Source organism: Halyomorpha halys, unplaced genomic scaffold (genome assembly GCF_000696795.3).
Source record: "Halyomorpha halys isolate HHAL.00 unplaced genomic scaffold, Hhal_1.1 Scaffold33.1, whole genome shotgun sequence".
In the NCBI taxonomy this organism is placed as follows: Eukaryota; Metazoa; Arthropoda; class Insecta; order Hemiptera; family Pentatomidae; genus Halyomorpha; species Halyomorpha halys.
In genome coordinates, this window is record NW_027109698.1 from 678,448 (window position 1) to 702,256 (window position 23,809).

Here is a 23,809-nt window from a genome sequence, read left to right on the forward strand (position 1 = left end):
AATGATAAAATAATATATACAATATTTACACAATCGACCTGAGGATCCCTGAGCCCACTCTATCCCCCACGTGTGAGGGGTAGAGCAGAGCTTTGATGATAAGATTGACATTATTTACTAACTACTTTAACTGAACTTAAAAGGATATTTATTTTTAATCAGAGTTTAAACAAGGAGAACTTGGTTGGGGGTTGCGGTTAAACAAGAAAACACACATTACCTAAGTGTAAATTTATTTTTCATGATTTGCAGATTAATATTCCGACGCTTCACCCTATATTTATAGACATGACGGTGGCAAATTATAAAGTTCGGTATGAGGAAAAGTGATCCTAGATTTCTGGATCTAGGGTCAACGATAACTACACCATTTTTTTTCCCGGCCAAGGCTCCCATTGGAGTCCTATACTGAACTACACCATTATAGAACTTGTTTAATTCGTGGTAGTTACAGAATTGTACATGTAAACAGAAGACGAGTTTTTATTGCTCGGTTTCATATAATTTTCAAACTTATTGTGATGTCCAATTCCAACATAGAAAATTACAAGACCAATAACGAGAGATAGAAAATACCGACTCCAGATAAGTATGACCGAAAATAAGTTACTACCATCAAATAGAATACCGAACAATTAATGAGATAATCCAACAAAGCAAGGTAGATAAATAATTTAAAGCTTCACTATGTCCTCGTTTTGGAATAAAGGTAGAGTCTAAGAATAATTTACAATTCATCAAGCTCGATCACAAGGCACTAGCCAAGTGGAAATCGTTCCCACACAAACTATTTCCAATATATAGGGAGTGATCAAGGGTCAAACATGTGCCTTGACTAGTACAATGCTACGTCTATATATATTTCAGAATCTTTAAAAAGTGAGTTGTTTGACAAGAGGATAGAAGTAGATTTCCGATAGTTTTACTTTCGTACCAAAGGAGATATTTAAAAATATTCTTACAAAATAAAAACCTGTTAGAAACCTTTTTGATATAATAAGGAGATGTTAATAGCTGACCGTAGATTGATATGAGAAGAAGGTCGGGAATATGGTCAGCAAAAGAACACGAATAAACAAAACTTATTTAGTTACCGGCATATAACTATTTAGTTATACATGCCAGTAACTATATTTCCGTTTGGTTTAACGTATTTTGCACTGTACGCCCGCTAACTACTGGACGACTTTCCCATTCACTTTTGATGGAGTCTCCGTCAAGTTTGTTAAGTTTCTCTGTCTTTTTTTAAAAAATTTTATTCTTTTTCCGTACTGCCACATATCTCTTCTCTCTTGTTCCTTTCTTATTCACTTTTCTGGAGATTCTATATTTAGGTTGGCTTATTATTTTTTTTGCTCATCTATATTACTGTTTATCTTTTATCCATTGTAACATATATTCTGGTTTCTTTCTTACCAACTGTTTCATATAAATCGTTTCTTTCACACATTTGATTATGTTGAATAAAATTGTTTTCATTATTTTTAAATATTCCTTACATATTTTATTATGTTAATTTAGTTATTCATCATTTACATTTCCTTCTGCACCTTTCATTATGTTTATTTATTTATTTACTTTAACACTGTCTGCTTTTTTAATGTATATATATATTTTTTATCATTTATCTTGCATAATTCTTACTTCTGCAATATTGTATTTTATCTTTTATCAGTATTAACTACTATACACTCAGTTTATTGTTATATATCTTTCTAAGTTTGTTATTATTTTCTTTTTATGTTTCTCTGAATTATCTCGTTTCGTATATCAACCCTGATGAAGACCTGAAAATTAGGTCGAAACGTCGGCACATATAAATAAATTTTATTTATTTGTGTATCTTTGCTGAACGCATTCCCGATCACCTTCTTATTTTTGATATTATGTTTCTTCGAATGCGATGTATGCTTCAACCACCGCACGAACGTCCATTGGTCAATGCCCAAAAATGTCTAATTCCGAATGAGGGGGGTTATTTGGTCATTTGGCTATCTTGTCTTCAGCCAGAATACTCCCTCTGTTCATTGGTTAAACCTCTTTAAGTCTAATAAAGGATTTGTTTTCTTTGAAGCAGTTGATGATGTGAATGTGAATTTTCAAATTCTAAGAGGCAAAATTCAGAACCTTGTTTAGTTGACTAATCAGTTTTTTCATTCATTGCAACTAGCAATTTTTTTTTGACTAAGGAGACATGTTAGAGCAAACAAGAGGCTCTACTTGGAGGCCATCTGATAGTGCTAAATCATATGAAGAACTGACTATCTAAGTAGATAGTTGTATGTCGCTGTTGGTGGTATGGTGATAACATCCACATTAAATACTGTAATATATTAATTTATGAAAGATTTCAACTAATGAATGTGTTCCCATTCTTATTCTTTATTAATTATCTAAAATTGAACCATGAACATCAAGACTACTCTCAAAATTAACGAAAAATGCTCACGCATCTCACTAATTAATTCATTATTAATAATGTAGAATTATTTAAACTTTTTATTAGTTCTTTATAAAACACTGTTATTATTTATTTATATTATGTAAAAATATCAGCATTTCTTCTTCCCATGTTCGGATTAAATATTGAATTGGTGTACATAAATTAAAATTAAAAAAATATTCACTGACTATATATATAATATTTTGTTTGAAAACCTGTTATTTGCCATTTACTATTTGTTTGAGTTAGTAATCTGGATGACCATTTAGATTTGGCGCCTATTTTAGACATTTTTAACTTATCCATAGATTTATTTTTGACATTGGTTTCATTCGCCTAAAGTCAATCCAATAAGATGGCTTTACTCCTTGCTAGTTTCTGTAGTTTTTTAACTTGTTAAGAAATTTAGCTTTTTAAAGAGGTTATTCAGTCGCTAACGTTAGTAGGAATTGTTCGTAAATCAGTCGTTCACAGGACCATTTAAAAATATAGCAGAATTAGCAACATTGTTACATGTCCAACAATGTTGTCTTGTCAAACTTTGTAACAGCCTGGGGTATTTTTTACAAATATTTTTGTTTTTGTTAGTGTTCTAAAATTATTTCGAAATCAGCCTATCTCGAAAAATCTCTTTAAATAATACTCTTAGGTTATTGTAAGGTTTTTAGTCAGTGTTAGTTGGGTTATATATACAATATAACATAAATTTGTATTTTTTCTGCATAGTATTCTCTTCTTTCTTTTGTTTGAATTATATTTTGGAATAGATTCATCATTATGGTCTATATCGTCTAGGTAATCTCACCTTAGTGGATATCAAATGTAAGTTACTTGAAGATATTGATTTGTTTTGAGTAATCTCTAAATTTTATCACATCAAATCAAGAAAATATTGTAAAATTTGTATTTTATTGTATCATACAAAATCTGGACCCTCTAGGTAAAATTTGTTGTAGGTAACACTTGCTCCACAGTTGTTTATTCCGCCTCTAGTAGTTTTCAAAACAATATGAAATTTATTAATCCACAAACTCTATTCTTATTAGTCATTGATGCCAAGATGAAATATGCTTTCAATTTAATTTTGGAAATGAATTGAAGTATTTTAGAAATAATATATTATCTCATTTTCACGAGATATTATATAAGGAGTTAAGGATATAATATAATATGTTACCTTATTTTTATGAAATAGTACTCGGTACTAATTTAAAAAATAAATAAGTATTAAAAAAATAAAAATAACTGCTTATCAAATATTAACTATTAAGTATAGTTCAAAATGAGCGGAAGCAGTTCAACACAACTCATGTTAGAAAGGTGTTTGAGAACAATGGTAAAACCAAAATACTAAGGCATATTTATTGCTAATAAAATATATGTTTTTCTTAGAAAGTTTATTTTATTTAATCTTTGTAATAATCAAATAAGATTCATATTCTTCTTCAGAGGAAAAAAAAAAACCATCGGAAGTTCACTTTTTATTTCATTATTTATATTACTATTTTGGTACCTATTTCTTCATTGTTTCTTTGTGTGAATTTCTTTTTCCTTCTTTGTTAACTTTACCTGAATAATCAAAAATCTTCGACACAAACATGAAAATGTTCATAATTCATAAAACAATCGAGGCAAATATGGATAAAAAGTAAGAGGAATAAATTAGGAATAAATTTATTTATAAACAATATTGTCATCATACGTTATAGTGTATAAAATGCTTTAAGCTTTCAACAGATTTACAAGAAAATTTTACATTAACAGTAAATAATTATTACTACATTTAATGCTGGTTTACACTTATGTAACTGAAGAACGTTCTAGCATCTAGCAAGTAAAAAATATGTGCAGTAAAACAAAATTCAGAGACGTGCATGCCCAGATAAAACTGAATTTATTTTACCAAATCACATTCTTTAGTTGCATAAATGTAAACTGAAATTTAATTGAATATGTTAACAAATCAATTTATGATTTTTAAAAAATAAATTATTGATTTAACGTAGAAATAATATTGATATATAGAAAATATTATCACAATAACAAACTACCATCTTTGGTTGGCCTAGCTGAATGAAGTCTTCATACTACTGGACTCGATAAGGTGCAGTTAGAGAGGCTATGTGCACATTTACAATCGCCTCTTTTAAAACACTAAACACTTAAATATCTATACAGTGAATGGGAAGGTTAACTCTAACAGCCAATGGCTGTATGGAACATGGAGGTATCTTAATACCTCATTCACATATTCCAGCCTGGTAATAATTTGACGAACCTGGACTAGAATCAGGTTTTTCTTTGTTCCTTAAACTTAAGCAATAAACTATCTAATAATACATTTGTACATATAGATTTTATCATTATTTATAGTAAGATTATATCCAAGGAAAGGCACTTTGGACGGAGTCGACTCACGCAAATGAAATTTTGGCCCCTTTATTTTTTCCTATTGGCATGATTTAGAAACAATTGTTTAATTGTTTATTATATACACAAAAAAAAATCTTACAAATGCGTAACAATGAAAAATAAGATATATGACTTCCACGCGAGCCATAGTACAGGAAAAAATTAATTCAATAAGAACTAGATTTCCTCATCCATAATGATTTTTGTTTTTGAAGCTGAAGTGCAACTATGAAGGACTATGCAAAATTCGATTTTATAAATGAAATATATTTATTTAGTTCAAGTTTTTACAATTTTAAATCGATAATTAATAATCTTTTTAAACTAATTCAGAATTAGAAAGACATACTTTTTAACAGATATCCTTGGGAAAAATTGCTTAAGACAAAAAAAAATTAATTCTCACAGTCATTTGAGAAACATCTCCAAAAAGAAAACTTTCGGTGAACTGACCTAAGTCATTAACGGAAATTATTAATATGAGTTATAACTTGTATTAATAATTTTTATATTTTATTAGTGGATGGATTTAGAGTTCTGCTACATGTGTTTTTCAAGAAATTCGAAGAGGTTAGCCCTGACCTGTAAATCAAGTTTTTAAAAAATTGGAGACGAGATAATTCTCAAATAACTGATTAACTTATTTTAAACTTCAATTGCTTATCTGAATGCTATAAGACCTGTAGTGAGTAAAATGACTTTTTTTGACGAGTGCAATATCAAGACCGTCAAACTAGAGTTTAGGATGTTATGAAAAACGAAAATAGTTTCATTGGACCAAGTACAAAAGTGATATGAGTATCTTTCTAAAAATGGAGAAACACGAAAATATCTTTTCTTAAACCAAATGTCCTCATAATGATAGCAAGTTTATTAGTCTCATATACCAATGAACTACCACCGACTTCATGCTTTCAGTAATAAATAGGATCAATATAAGTTACGACTTTTTAAAATTTATTTGTACGGTTTCTCTTTTCGACCGTTATTGAATTTATAAAGATGACTAGAAACTACTCATAGACTGTTTACAAAATTTTACTTCCGGAATTTATGGACAAACTTAATGGAATCCCGACGGACATGAACAAAACGAAGGCCATTAATTTATTATTCTTTTAATTAATAAAGCAAGGGAGCCATTAAATGAATGGAACATGGATTGACGTGTTCGGAAACAGTTTCTGGCCAAATGATATAATCGCTTTACAATTCATTATTCAACTACAGCAATCAACTCTATTGAATAATTTTATTTAAAATTAACGACTAGGACTGGGAAAAACTTACCTTTTCTTTACACTTACAGCTAAAAACAGAATTTTTAAATGTACACAAATCTACAATGTTAGTCTTGTAAACAGTCTTGATTGCCAATTTTCCGGCAGATATTATATTAATGATGGATGGTCTATACACACTCCTTCTATGTTTGATTGGAGGTCGTGTAAAGTTAATTTATGTACTTCAAATGTGGAATCTAGTAGATTTAAGAATATTAAAAATATATCCAGTTTGGAAAGAATCGTTAGAGATGATGCTGTTGGAGGAGCTAGGCGAGGTCAGAAGATGTCGTGTCTGCGGAAGGATGCTGGCTCTCGCGGTGCCTTCGCAGGTCCACCTTGCGCTGGAAGGCCTTCTCGCAGAGCCCGCAGGCGAAAGGCTTGTAGCCCGTGTGCTTGCGCATGTGCGTGATTAGGTTTGAGCTCTGCGAGAAGGCCTTGTTACATACGATGCACTTGTGTGGCTTCTCACCTGCAAATGGGAATCAGTCATTAAACTATGTACATATGTAATCTTTACTACATTCTATAACAAGCTTGATATAAATCAATTATAAAAAAATCCGATAAAAATGAAGTGAAGATGAAATAACACACTATTTGAAAAAGAACCATACTTAATCTTAGGAATTATCTGAAAAATATATCTATTTTGGAAATAAGTAGAGATTTATTTTTATCCAGAGATGAGATAATAATCTATATCCTTCTAGATATGCAAAAAAAATGAATCGGGCGCGATGTACAATTATATTTTCGGGTTTCGTGAGGAACGAATGATAAAGATAAACTTTATTCCTTCCAAGAATGGGACAGTTTCACAAAATATAGCAAAGTCGTGTATATTTGTTGGTGATCGAGAGAGATGGGAATCGCTCGGCTGTCTCCAAACTGCTGTCTTTATTACTTACCTTTAGTTATTTATAAATTTCTATTTATTATTTATGTTTAAAATTTTTTTATTTTAGCAATCCAAAATTATTAATTATTTCAAATAAACAAAATCAAAGGTATTTTAGAGAAATAATTGTTTTCCTTTATTAGCTATTTCAATGAGGATAAGACCTGGTATAAAACAACTTATACCAATCCAAATCGTTAGAGCTGTTTTTTATAAAATCGAAACAATGTTTAAAATCGATTGTATAAAGTGGTACTTCCGTTAAGTCTATTATATCGAAAAAGCAGCTATGACATCCCAGCTATGTACCATAATAGGTACATAATTTCAGTTTTGTAAGACATTTTATTTTTGGACTAGGCTGTTCATACAAACGCACAGCCACAAGTAAATAAAGATCATTTTGGAAGACTTGATTATATGTACTCAGAGCATCTCAAAAGGTGTATATCCCTGGAATTTGAAATTTCACGCGGTCACGACACTTACATCCTGAGGCATACTTCGTACATAACTAAGTGAAATTAAAAATTAGGATATACAAAAATTGGAGTAGATTATATCGGAATTCCAAGATCGACAAACTTCACGCAAGATGTAAATTCCACACAATAGGTACATAGATAAATATTTAGGAAGAATAAATGTGACAACTAGTAATGGAGCTGACGGAAGAATACAGTTGACAAGGCCCGCATCGAAAATCAAGGACAGACCTTCATCGTACCCTCCCTCCCGGATAGTACATAACAAATCAGTAGTCCATTAATTATCTAAAGTTTTATGAACTAATGAACTGTTCCCATTTTGACCAATTTAATCCAAAAAATTCGTCTCTCTCAACAATTTTAAAAACATATGTTTGGCTACATTAACTGATTTTAAACATAGTTAAATAAAACTATAATAATAATTATATACACAAACTATGAACAAAAGATAGATATTTATCCAAGTTTATATTGATTTTTATCATTTACAAGCTTTGAATAGTAGTGAGAATATGAGAACGCCAGGGAATACTGAAGATGAACGTTATTCATTAATGAGGTGTAGATAGTTGACCGTAGATTAATGCATGAACAAGACAAAATAAATATTGTTTTGTTTATTTATGTTGTTCTTTGCTGACCGCACCCCCCGACAAACTTCTTCAAGTTATTCATTAATCTTTTTAGCCTCATTTCTTGTTCAATAGATAGTCCTCAACACACTAGGCATCCGTAGTCGAGATGTGGGAGGATACTACAAGCTGACGGGTTCTTTTAGGAAATAAATCACAGGATCTGAGAAGGGTAAGGTTTCTAAGAAACATGAAGGCGGATTAATCGTCTAGAAGTTTAAGTTTAGTACTGTTTAGAGATAGGATAGAACTGGGAACGTTATTGGAGATTTAGATTAGATCGGGATATGATTGAAACGATATTGAATTTTGAGAGAAGTAGCGTAAATTTTGTGGAGAATCGACAAGAAAAGGTCTATTAAACTGTCAGAAACCTAGGTATGATGGGTGGATTTGGAAGGTACCATAAATATATTAAAGGAATATGCTAGCTCTACTAAATAAGTTTTATCAGGAGTTCGGAGAAGAGGTTAGTGTTAAAGTCTACAGAAATAATAAAATTGTTATGTAGAGGAATATAGGTGAGAAGAGAGAAAAGTTTCACCGATTTTAACATTTGGAAGGTGATAGACAAAGACGTATAGGAGAGTAAAGGAGGAGGAGGATATAAAAACATAGAACTAAAATCCTTCTCAAATTTTGAATTATAGATAATCAAGTGTAGTGCATCTAAATTGAGTTTACTTGAGGGTAAAGGATGAGGAAAGATGCGCAGTGGCAAACGTTCTCTCACCAACCCTCCACTCTTTTGTCTTCTCTCCACTCTAAGCTCCAGGTAGTAGGTGTTTGTTATAATAAGGAGGGGAGAAGGAGCTAGAGTGCGGGATGCGCGATGCCCCTTTCCCTACATGTAAACTCATTTTAAGGATATATTTGTATAGTTTGGGCTAGAAACCAATTCCTTAGTTCTAGGAGTAAAAACATTTTTTTTCACAAAAAATATTTTCTGAAAATATCAGGATAGAAAATTCAGCTCTCGAAGCATTAGTTTTATTTAATATAATCTGATAGGTTATGTATTGAGTTTGGAAATAAATAAATAGTGCAACTTATATCCATTACTAAGAGTTAGAGATATTTTTTTCAAAATCAGTAAAGGTTTATGAAAAGCTGCCATATTTGGTTAACTAAGTTGTAGGTTAAGTTGTCGGGCAATTTTCTGAAGAAATAAGAAATCACAATAGACAGGACAGGGCTGAGGAGAAAAAGAGTTGTAAATTTTGCATGAGCCTAAATAGCTACCTTATTGAGAAGAGCCGGGGTACAATTACCACAAAGGGATAGCTATTAGTGCGATTTCACTCTTTTCCCATCGATCCCTTTAATATGTATTGTATAATTGCTGGGGATCGTTTAGGTGAATTCATGTAACAGCTTGGAGGAGAATTCTTAGGCAGGGTAGGGGTTAATTATTTTGGAAAGTATAAGGAAAAGTTTATTATTGATTTGTTGCGTTATCGGTTCATTATTAGATTTCTTTTTCGGCCTATTGGATTTATTATGGATATTTGATAATAAAACGCAATTTAATTTTTTCAAAATTGAATCAGTCTTTGGACTGGCCGACAGTAGTGAAACTTGTAGAAATGAAATAATTTAATTCACCAAGATAATATTAATAATTTTATTTATTTTACAAAAATACATTAAAATTTTAATTATTTATTTTTTATTGAATTATAATAATTAAATAATGTTTTGTTTAATTATATTATGCATTTGTGAAGTCATAGTTTACATTATTATAAGTAAATGTAAAAGCGATAGTTGTAATAAGAAATATAAAGATTTAATTGAATGTTTTCAATATGTTTTGCAAATATTGTCTTAATTTTTGTACCATTTCGTCTAGTACTTTCTAATGGTGAGTTCATTATTCTTAAAAGTAATTTATTTTATAGAAAATTTATTAATAGTTATTAAGTTTATCTTAATAATAAAAATTATTTTAACTAAATTTAGACTAGCAATATGAAAGTATATTGGGCGTCCATTTTAGCTCAATTATAGCCATGTTTAAAAAAGATTTAGAATTAAATTTATTTTCTTGAGATATTCCAACCAATATATTGGAGTAATCATTAGAAAAAAGTTGAGCACCAAATTGAAAATAATTCTATTTGCACTAAATCATGTGTTTGATAGTTGGCGATCACTCCCTCTGTCATGCTTTTAGCCGAAAATTAATATTCTGAGGGAAATGTACATCTTATCTATATTGGAAATATTGAACTATTATTTGAGTTCTATTTAAAAAAATGGATATATATGTTTTTTTCATTTATCCTTTTCAGACGTAACTCTTTAAATCAAACCCAACATTTTTATCAATTCTTATTCAATTAACCTTCAAATGAATTTGGAGATTAGCAGGCTTAAACTAGTGAAAGATATATTTTAACATTATGATGAAGAATTACAACGGAGTTTTCAGGAGTATCTGAAGGCTGGAGCACATTTATCCCAATCAGTGGTGGTAGAGCATTTGGTATAGAACCATCAAAGATGGCCGCCAATTAAGATAAATAGACTCTAATAATGATATAATTGCTTAGCATTGACATTGTTCGGGTTTACGATACCACATCCCTTTCACAAAAGGATTTCCCACATCTATATGATGTATATGAAAAATTTGGAATGAAATATTAATTGTTTTAGTACATTTTGTCTATAAATTTATTACTATAACATTACTTAGCATTTTATTTATTTAGAGGTTTGAGGAAAATTGAATTCCATTGATTTAGGTATGGGATTTTTGTTACATAACTCTATCTGACAACATTATTAAAGTTTAATATTTCAAATTTGTGATCTATGAATTGTTAATGTTTTCTATAGTATATTAATACTTCCGGTTTCTTATACTTATACCCCAGTTATGAAATGAACGCTCTGAAATCCATCAATAATAAGTAATTTAATAGATGGACCAATGCCGGAATTGAGCTTTTAAAATCACAATATTGTCGAATAACCAGTAGAATACACAAATATCTCACGAAAGGGTATGTTTTAGAGGAATATACCGGGCGGGGGAGTGAGGTGACGAAGTGAAACGTTAGAGGGAGACGGCAAGATGTCATTAGGCTAATTGGTATAGACAAAGGGCGTGAGGTGTGTTAACAAAGGGCGGTAGGTGAGACATATCGATATTGGTGAAGGACAATCTGAAGACAATAGGAAGTGATATAATTAAAATCGATCCCTGAGTTCCTCGCCAAGTGGGATGAATTCTTTATGAGCACTCACTGTTTGATCAGAAGACAATATACCCTAGCGGCCTCCTATAGAACAGCTTTCCTCTCAATCCTTAGGGCGTGAGTTTGGCATTTTTCCATCAGCTATAATGATTTTCAATTGACTGTATTTATATATTATAAATTACTGATGATTCCTCAGCATCGTAATTGTTTCCTTAAAATCATAGGAAGGGTATGATTTCCCCGCAAATTAAAATAATAATAAATAAATGAAAATAAATCGATTTTCGGTCTGATTTCGTAGAAAAACTTATACTAACTGATAGCCCCATTAGAATCCAATATTCAGAAATTTGTCGTTTTGAATTCATTTTGGAAAAGGAGTTCGTTCAACAAAAATTATATGGAGAATTTTCTTTTGATAGTACTTTTATTATCTTGTTTTGTTTCAATCAGTGAGATATAATAGCCAATGAGTTCCAACGACGCCCATGTCCAGATGGTCGGTAATGAGACGCACCGCGGTTTCGACCTCTAACATTTTTTCATTTGAAAACGTTACCACTGCGTATTTTTTTCCCAGTCGTATTATGAAACAAATATTCTTTTTTTTTCTATTGTTTTTTTATTTATATATTTTAAGCATGAAAACATACTTCTTTTTCTTAAAGTTTATCCACTGGTACGATCTGAAACGTCCTAATATAAAAATCTGAAAAGATACATTAACTAATCCATTTTAAAAGAATTGGATCATAAGAAAGAATTCTCACAAGAAATCCAACAACCATTGATCAATCCTATACTTCTTAAAATTATATGTTGTTTTGATTTTTAAAAAGCGCGTCGTATTTTCTCTCACTTGCTCCTACGCGGTCAAATGTCTATACTATTTTCTTTGTAAAATGATGATGCACAAAGCTAATCTTTATAGTATTGAATTAAGTGCGGTTTGGCATGGTGTGAAATAATTCCAACAAATAATGAGGCTTTACGCCATAAAAATAATACAGTATGATATCTAATAAATTATTTTTGGGTTTAGAATAGTTATGGAATAGAAAAAAAATAATCGATCTTGTAAAGCATCGAGCAAAAAGGTGGAGTGTTATATATAAATAATATTATATTAGACTGGGAATATATATATATACATTGTGCTTGTTTTGGGAATAAAATTTATAAAAGACATGGTGAATCTAACATTAATTTAATTTTCTATTTAAATTGGGAGTATAATGTTTTTCATGTTGTGTAAATATACACAACAGAAAAATATATTCCTTCCAACTTCACATGTATTTAATTAGTAAGCGCTAAGACTTACCGGTGTGTATGTAGGTGTGCTTCTTCATGTCGGACTTCTGGTGGAACCTCTTGCCGCAGTACTGGCAGGGGTACGGCCGGGTGTCCGAGTGGATGAGGAGGTGAGTCGAGAGCGTGGAGGAGCGCTTGAACGTCTTACCGCACTGCTTACACTGCAAAACATGAATAAATTGCTATTTACTAAATTGGCAATATGTAGTTTATCAATAAGTGATATGGGAATCAACCCAAATGTGTTGATTTACATTTGAGTAATAAAGAACTTTGATATTCAGATATCTTCTTATTAATTAAGCTGAGTGTTTTGGCTTGAGTCCACTACAGAGTCCACTTCAGTCTCAACTTCTTGACTTTCAGTTTTTAATAACTTTTAGTTCCAGTAGAAGTCGGGATACTTACCTCAGTCTGTTTTATACTAAATACCTATTTTCAGATTTCTGACTTTCATTCTTGTCACTTTCATCATATTTCATCGTTTTTTTTAAGTTATCGTATTTGATAAATCGTTTTTTACCCGAGTTGCATATCTCTGGAACTCCATTCCCTCTAACATACGTCATATACCAACCCTTTTCTCCTTTAAATCCCTTATATTTCACTACCTATTTGTTTCACCAATCTGACCCTTTATTATAATAGTACAGATATGTTGTAATTAACTTTTTGTTTTCTTTTTACTTAGTCAGTTAGGTTTTTAATTAATCTGTTTATTTCTCTCTGTATATCAGTTATAATTAAGTGTGGCTACACTGTTTTATGGCCAATAAATGTTATTATAAAATAAAAATTGCCTTTGTAATTGTTCTAAAGGGACCTAGTCCCAGAATAAAAAGCTATTTTTCATTTTCATTACATTACCCTGCGCAAAGTCGTCTTCCTTCATATAAATTAAATAAATTATATATTTAACCACACTGCGGTCACAATTCCATCGGTATATATATGTCCGAAAGTTTATTTTGTGGTAATATATACTATATTTCTTTTATTTTTAGCATTAAAAATAAATAGTGCATACATACTTTTAATTGAAAAAAAATCTATCTTATAGTTTAAATATCAATGTAATTATAAAGAAACTGGGGCATACTTTGTATTGTTTATCAAGTATAGACGTTTGAGGGACCAATGATGCACTCATGAGAAGATCAAAGCCTCAGTTAGGAGAAAAGAAGAAAGGACGTGTCGATCCGATTAGCAAAGGGCGAAGAGACAAGATCGATGTGAGAGCCACCTGAGGCGACCATCGATTCCCTCCCATCCAATATTCACTGGCCGGGCTTCAACTGTTGCTCTCTATATTTCATCGTAGTCGTACATTAATCAAAACATGACAGACAGTCATCGCCGCTTCTCAGAAGTAAACACACACTTGGGACAGATTCCATTAAAGTTCTAGAAGAGCCATTAGGCAGGACGAAAGTAGCCACCTCGTTTTCTTAATGACGGATATCATCTGTCTATAACTGCTATCCGTGTCTCTAATTACGTCCTTGTTTACCTCAAACGTGTTTTATTTTCTTAGGGGGCTTGCTGCTTGAATTATACAAAACACAGTCTGTGAGGTACGGCGGATTTTTTAAGAAACATTGAATTGTAAGTAATGTCATATCGATCTGAATTCCGATTCCAATTCAATAGACCATTTACCGTTAATTCTTCCTTTATTGGTGTAGAATAAAAATCCAATATTTATCATTCGAACATCAACTCGATTCATGATCTTATTTTATTATCTTATGAGTTTATAAAAATAAAAACGTTGCTAATTTAATAATTATACGTACATAAGTTATACAGCTAATAGAACACATTTACAAAATAACGGATCCCTCTAAATACTCAAGTTGAAGTTATTTCAACGTCATATTGAAATTTAGTTTGTGGTAGTATTTATTTTGTTACCGAAGACTCATATGGACCGAAAAAATTAAAACAAATAGACAGTTAAAAAACAATTCCTATCTACTGCCCAGTTAAATCTCTGTCATTCATAATTCATGACCTATGTAATTAATACATCCAGTGTATAATTACAAGATGCAATTGAAATAACCCTTATTTTATATGTATTACTATTCTCATGATCACATCAACTACGTATTCGCCAGGTCTAGTAAAAAGTCTTGAATGAGTTGGGCCAGCCATCATATTAAATTTTAAAAAATCTTTCATTACTGTATGGCGAAAATCCATTAACGTATTTCAAAATGATGTATTAGTAGATATTTACGACTGAAACTCAACTTTTTGATGGGGTTACCATAAGAGGAAACTTAAATACTCCGGAGAACAAATGTTCTTAAGCTTACCAGAAAAGATCGTTCCTGTGGATGAGGGGTGAGGCGTAGGTGTGGGGTAGGACTAGGAGGTTGCTTGTCTTCACACAATGTTCCTGGAGACCATATTTCCTGCTTCTTCTGCCTGATGCAGAGGTTCAGGGGCATCTCCTCTTCATCGGCTGACAGATCTGCAATAATTATATGGTTACAGTCACTAGGTAATTGTTGTTTAAACAACGAGGAGGATTTAATTCCATTTTTATTGCATTTTCGATATTGTTTGGAAAAAGATCTATGGGTGGAATAAGAGAAATATAAATGTGTTCAATATACCATCTATAGTTGGCAATCTTTACGATATTCTAATAAATTATAATTAATTCTGTTCAGTAAAAAAACTATAATAGAAGATACAGTCGGAAAATTCAAATCAAGTGAATGATGAAAATAAGAATTACCTATTCTGGCTTTTTCAGGCGTGGCTCCTGTGTCTGATCCAGCCCGATCGGGTGAAAGATCTTCTGGTTCCTGAGGAACTGGGGAATAAGGCACGAATAGACCTGGAGGCCATAAATAAGGTAACAATGGTGTGTAGCCTCTGTAATCTGAAACGTATTTTTTCGTATCATTCATAAAGCACTGTAAACATAGAGGTCATTAAATAACATTCATTTAGTAATTAGGGACAGATATACTAGTGAATGTACGTTACCTGCTTTGAGAGGAGTGTGCTGGATTACGGTTTGGTAATGGGTCGGTGGGATCCTCCAATAATGCGGCGGAGAGTCCGGTGGGGTCATCCTTGCCCCACCGAGCATTCTAAAAGAGGAAAAGAGAATAGAAATGAGTATGATTCTCAAATATCTATTAAATATATATGGCCACACTGTAATGTTTCATTTTTTATTTATTTTATGGTTTTAAAATTCTCGTATTGAAATAAACTTTTAGATCTACATGAAGAAACAAGAACACTTCTCAGCGTATTTAGTAGTTTTTGTAATGATCGTTGAAATTTTCTCAAGGTTTACAACTAGGTATCTACTCACTATTGAGGTGACTGATGTACATAGAGATTTAACAATGATGTTAACAGTTTTTTTTTCTATTTTTAAGTGGTAATTTAATAGTTTTGTTGTAAATGAAAGGAGCACGTGCCCCTGATTTTCTCAATGAGGGAAAAATACGTTATTGAAAAGGCTATTTAATCAATCTTATAGATAACAGAAAAGGTTCTAACTAAAAAATACGACTCATTTTTTAAAATTTAGTAGTGAGCCCAAGATCGCAAGATCCGAATATTTATAAAAACGTAGATGTTTATTCATTCAGCAGGTGGGCTCCTACTATGGAAATCGTTCCCGAAAATGAAGTTATCCTTTACAATATGTCAGGGTCGCAAGAGGAAAGAGAAGTACAACACAACAACGGATTATCTTATTGTCGAATATTACTAACCTGCTGGGATTTTGCTATTGGGTCCAATAACATCTTTTATTTCGTTAAATATTTTTAAAAATAAGTCCGCCTGTTGCAAGTGCTGTATAAAATTGATAAATAGTAAAAAAGTAGCGGAGGACAAGGTAGCAGATTGAGGGAAGCAGGTGGAACGAACTATATCAGCTGGGCTCCACCTGCCTCCTTCCTCTGCCCTACTCTTCTTCCACCTATCGTTTATCCATTTGCATAATGCCGCTTATCTGCCCTAGTCTGTGTGAGTTGGGGCTTGGCAAGTGAACTTTGAAATTTCAACTATTTATTAATAATTAAGTAAGCTGTATAGTGTAAAAGAACTAGGTTTCCCCCCACTGATTCAGCATAAGAATTTAATTTCCACATAAATTAAACCATTAAGCCAGCTTTAAGAATCATATCATGTTCAGTTTCCTTCAAAATATATACGATATACCTACCGTGAAATATAAGGAATAAACCATATTGAATTAACAGGAATTCCTTTCGTCTAGAAACAGCTTCTCAAGACTTATTAACATAGTTACTTAGAGAGACTCGAGACAAAACTTTTTATTTTATCAATCATTTTATCCATTATGTGAAGGTTTTATTAAGAAGGGGTTGATATAAACAGAACAAAAAAAAAAAAAAATGAAATTTTGAATGTTTACATATCTTCACTTAAGCTGTAACATGTAATAACTCTTTAGTCTTAAAAAATATATCTTTTAAATAACCATTTTATAAATATAATATTCCGTTAATGGTATAATATATTCAGCAAAAACAGTTTCCTAAAATAAATTATCCAAAAAATGTAGTACTGGATTCGTGAGTTTATTCATTCATATTTTATGGCTTGGGTTCGTTATAGAGGAATGCTGTATAAAATTGTTGGAATGAAGGGGCTTCAGAATAGAAGGATTCAAATGTATTTACTTATGTACCTTGTTGTTGTTGACCGGGACCTTAATAAAATGATCCGGATTTTCGTTATATAAGGAAATTTATTCGTTAAGAGATGGATCACTGTATATCATCATTATAAGATAGATAAAAATCGTTACAATTTAATATTTTCAAACAAGTTCGAGAAAAAAATATCAGATGAACTAGAACATATTTCTAGTTACAGTTCTGGGGACACAATGTTATGGTCCGAACAAGAAGCCTATCTCTGCCCTAGATCTGAATAATGTAACATAATATTAACGAGGAAATAAAAAGATTGTTTTAGGTTACATTTCAGTTGAGGGTATACAAAACTGATATCAGTGAAAGGTAAGGAAATGACCAACAGGAAGCGGATGGTAAAAGCACTTAAAGATCGATGTTGATGTCGATTAAATGAGGGTTGAGTTGATCGTGATTTGTGCCGCACGAGACCAGCGTTATTTACAGGGCTGTCACCTGTTCGCTGCCATTATACCTTGTTCATCTGGCAACCCTGATAACCATCTCTTTGTCTACTTTTACTACCTCTCATATAAACACATTCGTTTGAAAAATGTTGCATTTTATTGCAAAATTAAGGTATATATTTTCATAAATTAATTATTTTTGTATATTAATAAAAAAAATGCAGAAACCATCCATTTAAACTTTTTTGTTAGCAAAATGTTTATTTTGAGCGTTTATGAGCTTTTATTACTATCTATAATGCTCTTATACTCTTGGTGATGGGGTTTGTCTTTGCCTTAAGTTAACAGTTAAACCTAAAATTAATTATTAATCCTGAAATAATTGTGGTCAACATTCAGAGACGTTCAATTTTATCAGTTTCTCAAATAAATAATGGAACAGTGGGTTAGAAAACTGTACGAAAGTATACAAAAATGATCTCTGCCGACTAATATGAAATGTTATAATTTTTATAAAACGGCTGCTTCATCAGATGTGATCTGGTTCAAGAATTAAATAATAAGAAAAAAATTAAATAATATCGACGACCATAATCATCAATCTGTTTTTTACTTACAGAATTGTTAGGAAGACAAAGGCGATACAATAAAATATTTCAAAGTGGAGTTAAAAGAAATTCGTGGTATAACCTCAACTCGAGTGAATTAATTCCCCAAAACGGTTGAAGAACTTTCTTTTTCTGAAATATGGATGAATCCTAATCCTTGAATAAAATCATTTTTTTTTTATTACAAGCCGAATTTTTTAATTGTTATAGGAATTATTACTGACCCATATATTTCTCATGGCTTAGTCCAGTGTTCGATATAGTGGCCGAATATACTGATTCGATATCCTAATGTAACTTTCTTATTTCAGACAAAATATAAATAGAATTGAATGAAAACAATTGTTTTGGAAGAGACATGTCTAGTCGAAATCGATTACGATGTTAATGAAAATATCGATTTGAGATGTCCATTAGAGGCAGTGATTCTCACCCTATTGATTGCATTATACATAGCCTCACCTTTTAACCCTGCCTAAGTTTGCTTTACGTCAGCTTTTACCAAAATAATACTACAAGCTTTTTCCCATTAATCATTTTAGATAAGATATAAGTATTTTATAAAGTAATTTCCAAAACTAAATTTTATTTAAAGTGATAATAAATCTATATCGTTGATAAGTTATTACGGAAAAACCATTTATCTGCACTAATATTTAAATACTTTTTAAAGAACAAGTAAACACGTTTCTAGTAGTTTCATAACTGCTATATGATAAGCTGGTGGTCTTATCATAATTAACATATATTTTTATGAACAAATAACAATCAAAACGTTATTATATATGCCCAGCAATAGTAAAGAACGTTTTTACTTTGAAATCAGTTTTTATTATATTGAAATTTAAATTTTTGACGAGTTAATTTATCATTCAGTGTTTAATGTACAAAGATTTAACACAACTACTTGTAATATGAATCCGTAATCACTTTTACGTTATACGTAATCACTGGGGTGTAATATCCCATCCCCAGTGAAAGAATCCACTATATTTAAATGTCCAGTATTTTAAATGAAGGAGTCTCTAATTTTAAAACGATTTTATATCAGTATTATTTCAATCCGACGCGTACTGGAGGTGTAAATCAAGGAGAATTTAAAAAAAGTTTTGTAAATGAGCAATTTGTTATCTATTGCAATCGTGTGGTCCTGCTTTCAACTTATATTGGGTTTTATATTTTCTGTGATTTTTTCGTATTTTGATTAATGTCTGATGTAATTTATTTTACTACTTAATGTATTTTGTATGAGTTGAAAACGTTTAATACTTGGTCTTAATGATATTTCACAAGATATCAACTTGGTTACATATCTTGGGGTTTCTTCCTATATTTATGTCAAATTTTGAGTGTTAGTTTTCTTCACAGTTAGATTGTTAAGAGCAGTTATGAAACTACTAGAAACGTGTTTACTTGTTCTTTAAAAAGTATTTAAATATTAGTGCAGATAAATGGTTTTCCGTAATAACTTATCAACGATATAGATTTATTATCACTTTAAATAAAATTTAGTGAATGATAAATTAACTCGTCAAATATTTAAATTTCAATATAATAAAAACTGATTTCAAAGTAAAAACGTTCTTTACTATTGCTGGACATATATAATAACGTTTTGATTGTTATTTGTTCATAAAAATATATATTAATTATGATAAGACCACCAGTTTTAATTTATGTTTCTGGTATAAACATTTAACATTTAACATGGTTTAACATAGCTTTCTATGTTGGCAGGGACTTTATTAGAAGGGAATATTCTACGTACTTCAGTGTTCTTTATAATCCTAGAGAGTAGCAGTGGTAACAACTATAGGGGACACAAGCACATTGATAAGTTGACAACATTGTCCCATCAGGGGTCGTGTAGATATAAACCATACATTTGCATACGGTGGACGATAATGAGAAGGCTCTCACCATTAAACCAATTTGCTTTCTTAAAATAAATACTAATTCAAAACTAGTCTAATTGTTTACCAATACGACAACTCTAACAATCAAATGTATTTTTTTAAATATGGTAAATCTTTTTATCATTATTTTATTATTAGATCGGCCTGGTGGGCCTCACATGACTATTATTACAATGATTATGAGTTAATAGTTGATCGTAAATGTATATATCTGTGAAGAAGATGGTTAGGGGTGTGGTTGGCGAAGAACACAAATAATTAAAAGCTTATTGGTGCGAATCTTTCGGCCAGAATTTAAGGTCTTCATCAACAAAAAGGCTCAGAACAAAAAACAAGATACCAACCATAATGAAAAAAAGGAATTACAGAATAATTAGAAAATAACATACAATATATACACATAAATAGTGTTGAAAGAAAATAAGAAGAAAGAGGGAAGAACAAGAAAATAATATAAATATAAAAATTTAGTAAGTAAATAAATGTACAGAATAAAAAATTATTTAAAATTAAAATCATGAAAAAGTGGGAAAGAAAACATATATACAATTCATTAAATGACAGACCATTTTGTGTACCTTTTTTTGATGAAATCTTTTATTTCAATTGTTTTTCGTGATATAATTGATTATTTCTTATAAACCAAGGAACATCTACTGCGATTCTTAGAACCTTGTTTTGAAATGATTGTATTTTTTTTTTGTTTCGTAAAGGATAATGCTCCTTAAATTTCACAGCAGTACAACAGTAATGGTGTTAATATTTCTTTTTAGATGAGAATAGATGTATCTGGTAAATCGAAATTTAAATCGTCTTATTCTACTATCGCGTCTGCAGTAGTTTGTAGTAATCGTATAGATAATAATTCACAGTTCTCAAAGAATAATTGTATTCGGACACTTCGTACACATAAAATAACATCTTAAACGGCGGTAAACTACGATAAAAAATTCTAAGATAAAGCAGGGACTATTTAGTCATCACCTAATTGGTTTTAAATCATGAAAGGGAGCCTGGTGTAGAGCTTTCGGTTGTGCTAGTGTGGCCTGCTTCGGGGAGCTTATTAATTATTGACACCGGTTGCCAGATATAATGCCGAGGAGTGGAAGCATGCCAACGCCGCATAAACCTGTCTCGCATTATTAATACATGTAATACCAACTTAATGGCAGATCCCATCAGTTCCATTAATAATCTCTTTATAATTCACTTTTAGGTAAGGACAAACTTTCGCTGAACCTTTTTACATTTTCAAAGGGAAAAGACCTCATTAAAATTCAAGATTTAACTATTGCTTATTTGATTGATTAAAAAAAAAAAAACATTTAGATCTGATTACATTTATTACATAACTTCGCGACTTTTTTGAAATAAAATAGACTATGTCCCAACCTCACTACTAATGCACCCAAAATAAACCAAAATGAATTTTCAAGTAAATAATGAATTTTAATTATGGATGGTTTATTAATTTTAATGAAACACTAAACTAAAATAATTCATTATGAATCAACTTCTAATTTTTTTATTTGGTAGGAAGCAAATAATTAGTTTCAATATGTTGTTAAACAATTTAAAATTTCCATTTTCTCAAAAGTTAGTTTTTTTGTGTTGTGTTGATATTTATAGGGGTGTCATACGGATATAATTGAAGTCGAAGATTTTCTTTTCAAATCTATCTTAAAGTAATAAAAATAGGAAGTAATTGGTAATTGAATTTATGTTCATGACTTGAGAAAAAAAAAATGCAGTTTGAATCAATGCCCAAGACAATAATTCAATCTTTATTTTATGAACAACAATTTTTACAATGTAGTCAAGATATTTTTATATTTATGTTTATTGATGGATATTAGCTATTAAAACTTTGTGTGTATATTTACACCACACAAACACACGTGACTTAACGCGAATAAATTCAGAATGGTATCATTCCATTTCCAATAATTTTGAATCGAGATAAGTCCTTAATACACTCAAGAAGTAATAAACAGAAAGTAAAAAGTGAAGTATGCCACTGTTTAATAGTTCACTAATTTTTTGGGTATTTGTTAATTTTTTATGAACCTCAACAACTTTATTTATTCCATTACAAGATAGTAATTCATTTTAAGATATCAAAAATTAAATAATAAAATTTAGACAGTTTTACATTCCAATTATTTTTCATCGAACGCCACATCTATATTCAATTGGTGTCCACACAATGTTGGATATAATAATTAATAAAAAAAAAAAGTAAAACAATTTGTTCGTGGAGATGAAGATTTATGAATAAACTAACACCACTCAGACTGTAACCCTATTGTATTCAACTAGTATATCTATAGTGACCAGTTAGCTTTAAATATTTAATCTCATATTTTAAATAAAATATGTGATTATAATCAGGAAATATCAAAAGTTTCGTGGTGTCAATTTGATATATGTGCCAAGAAACACAGCTAAATACTCATATCCCCGAGAATTGATGCAAGTAATTTTGAAAAAAATTCTAATCCTCTTAACTGAAACTTGTCAAATCCAAAATCTGAAAAGCTAAACAAAATACTGTCTTCTCTTCTACGTTTCGGTCTATCCAGCACTTTTTCATCTTTACACGTTATACTGAAACTCGTGATTTTCAGGTTATTCATTCCGCTCTTTACACGCCCATTTCATTCACAGTGATGCTACCACTTAATTAAATATACCGGTGTAACCACTTCCCTGGTGTTTAGCCTTCTAAATTCTCCAGCCCACTCGTCCTTTTTCATTCGTAATATTCTGTCCTGTACTTTATTTTCAAAAACATTCAGCCCTTGTTTTTCCATCAACATAAGCGACCGTGAAAGGATCCGTAAAGAAAGATAGATATTTTAAAAGTTTTATCGATTCTCATATTATGGTTCACGAGAACTGAGTAATTTCGCTTCTTGTTTATGAATTTAATTTCTTTTAGATATTTCAATGCACAGATGACCGTGTTAGCAATCTTATTAATGAAAAAAATAAATAAAAGAATTTAATGAAATGAATTTAAAGCAATTTCTAAACATTTATTGTCTGATTTGACCTTTTGATAGTTGAGCCGTAGAATAACAAATATTTTTAGGTACCTACCCGGCCTAGAACTAGAGGATGATGAAACAAAACCCAATTTTTACAGAGAATCGGTAGCGGCCTATATGATCGATTACATCAGTAAGACTAAATGATCAAGCCGTTGGCCTCTGTAAGACCGCAATGGTCAATAGTCCCATCCGTACAGGTATCAACTTTTATTTGTATAACACTATAGTAAATAATTTTCTAATATATGTTTAACGCTATAAAAAACATAAGTTTTTTAATTAAGTAATTAATCCTTAAAAGTAGGTCTAATCAAAACTGATCTCAAGAAATTATCAAATTAAAAACAAAAGTTCTCACTGCTTCCTAGCGTCTCTGTCAATTAATTATTATAATTGGGTTTTCTATAAATTTCACCCTTAAATAAACAAAAAATAAAAAA

The 23,809-nt window shown here is 30.8% G+C and overlaps 1 protein-coding gene across 1 annotated transcript in view; it reads right to left on the bottom strand.

The window, feature by feature from the left end:
• Positions 1 to 4,139: 4,139 nt before the first annotated feature.
• The window catches only part of LOC106685781 (uncharacterized), a 24,035-nt gene continuing 4,365 nt past the window's right edge, over positions 4,140 to 23,809 (bottom strand). The window contains exons 2-6 of the mRNA XM_014428695.3: positions 15,689 to 15,795; positions 15,435 to 15,581; positions 15,007 to 15,164; positions 12,696 to 12,846; positions 4,140 to 6,610 (exon numbers count right to left, since the gene is read on the bottom strand). Of these exons, the coding sequence (XP_014284181.1) occupies positions 6,408 to 6,610; positions 12,696 to 12,846; positions 15,007 to 15,164; positions 15,435 to 15,581; positions 15,689 to 15,794 (765 nt within the window). The 5' untranslated portion in view covers position 15,795 and the 3' untranslated portion in view covers positions 4,140 to 6,407. The remainder of the gene's footprint in view (positions 6,611 to 12,695; positions 12,847 to 15,006; positions 15,165 to 15,434; positions 15,582 to 15,688; positions 15,796 to 23,809) is intronic.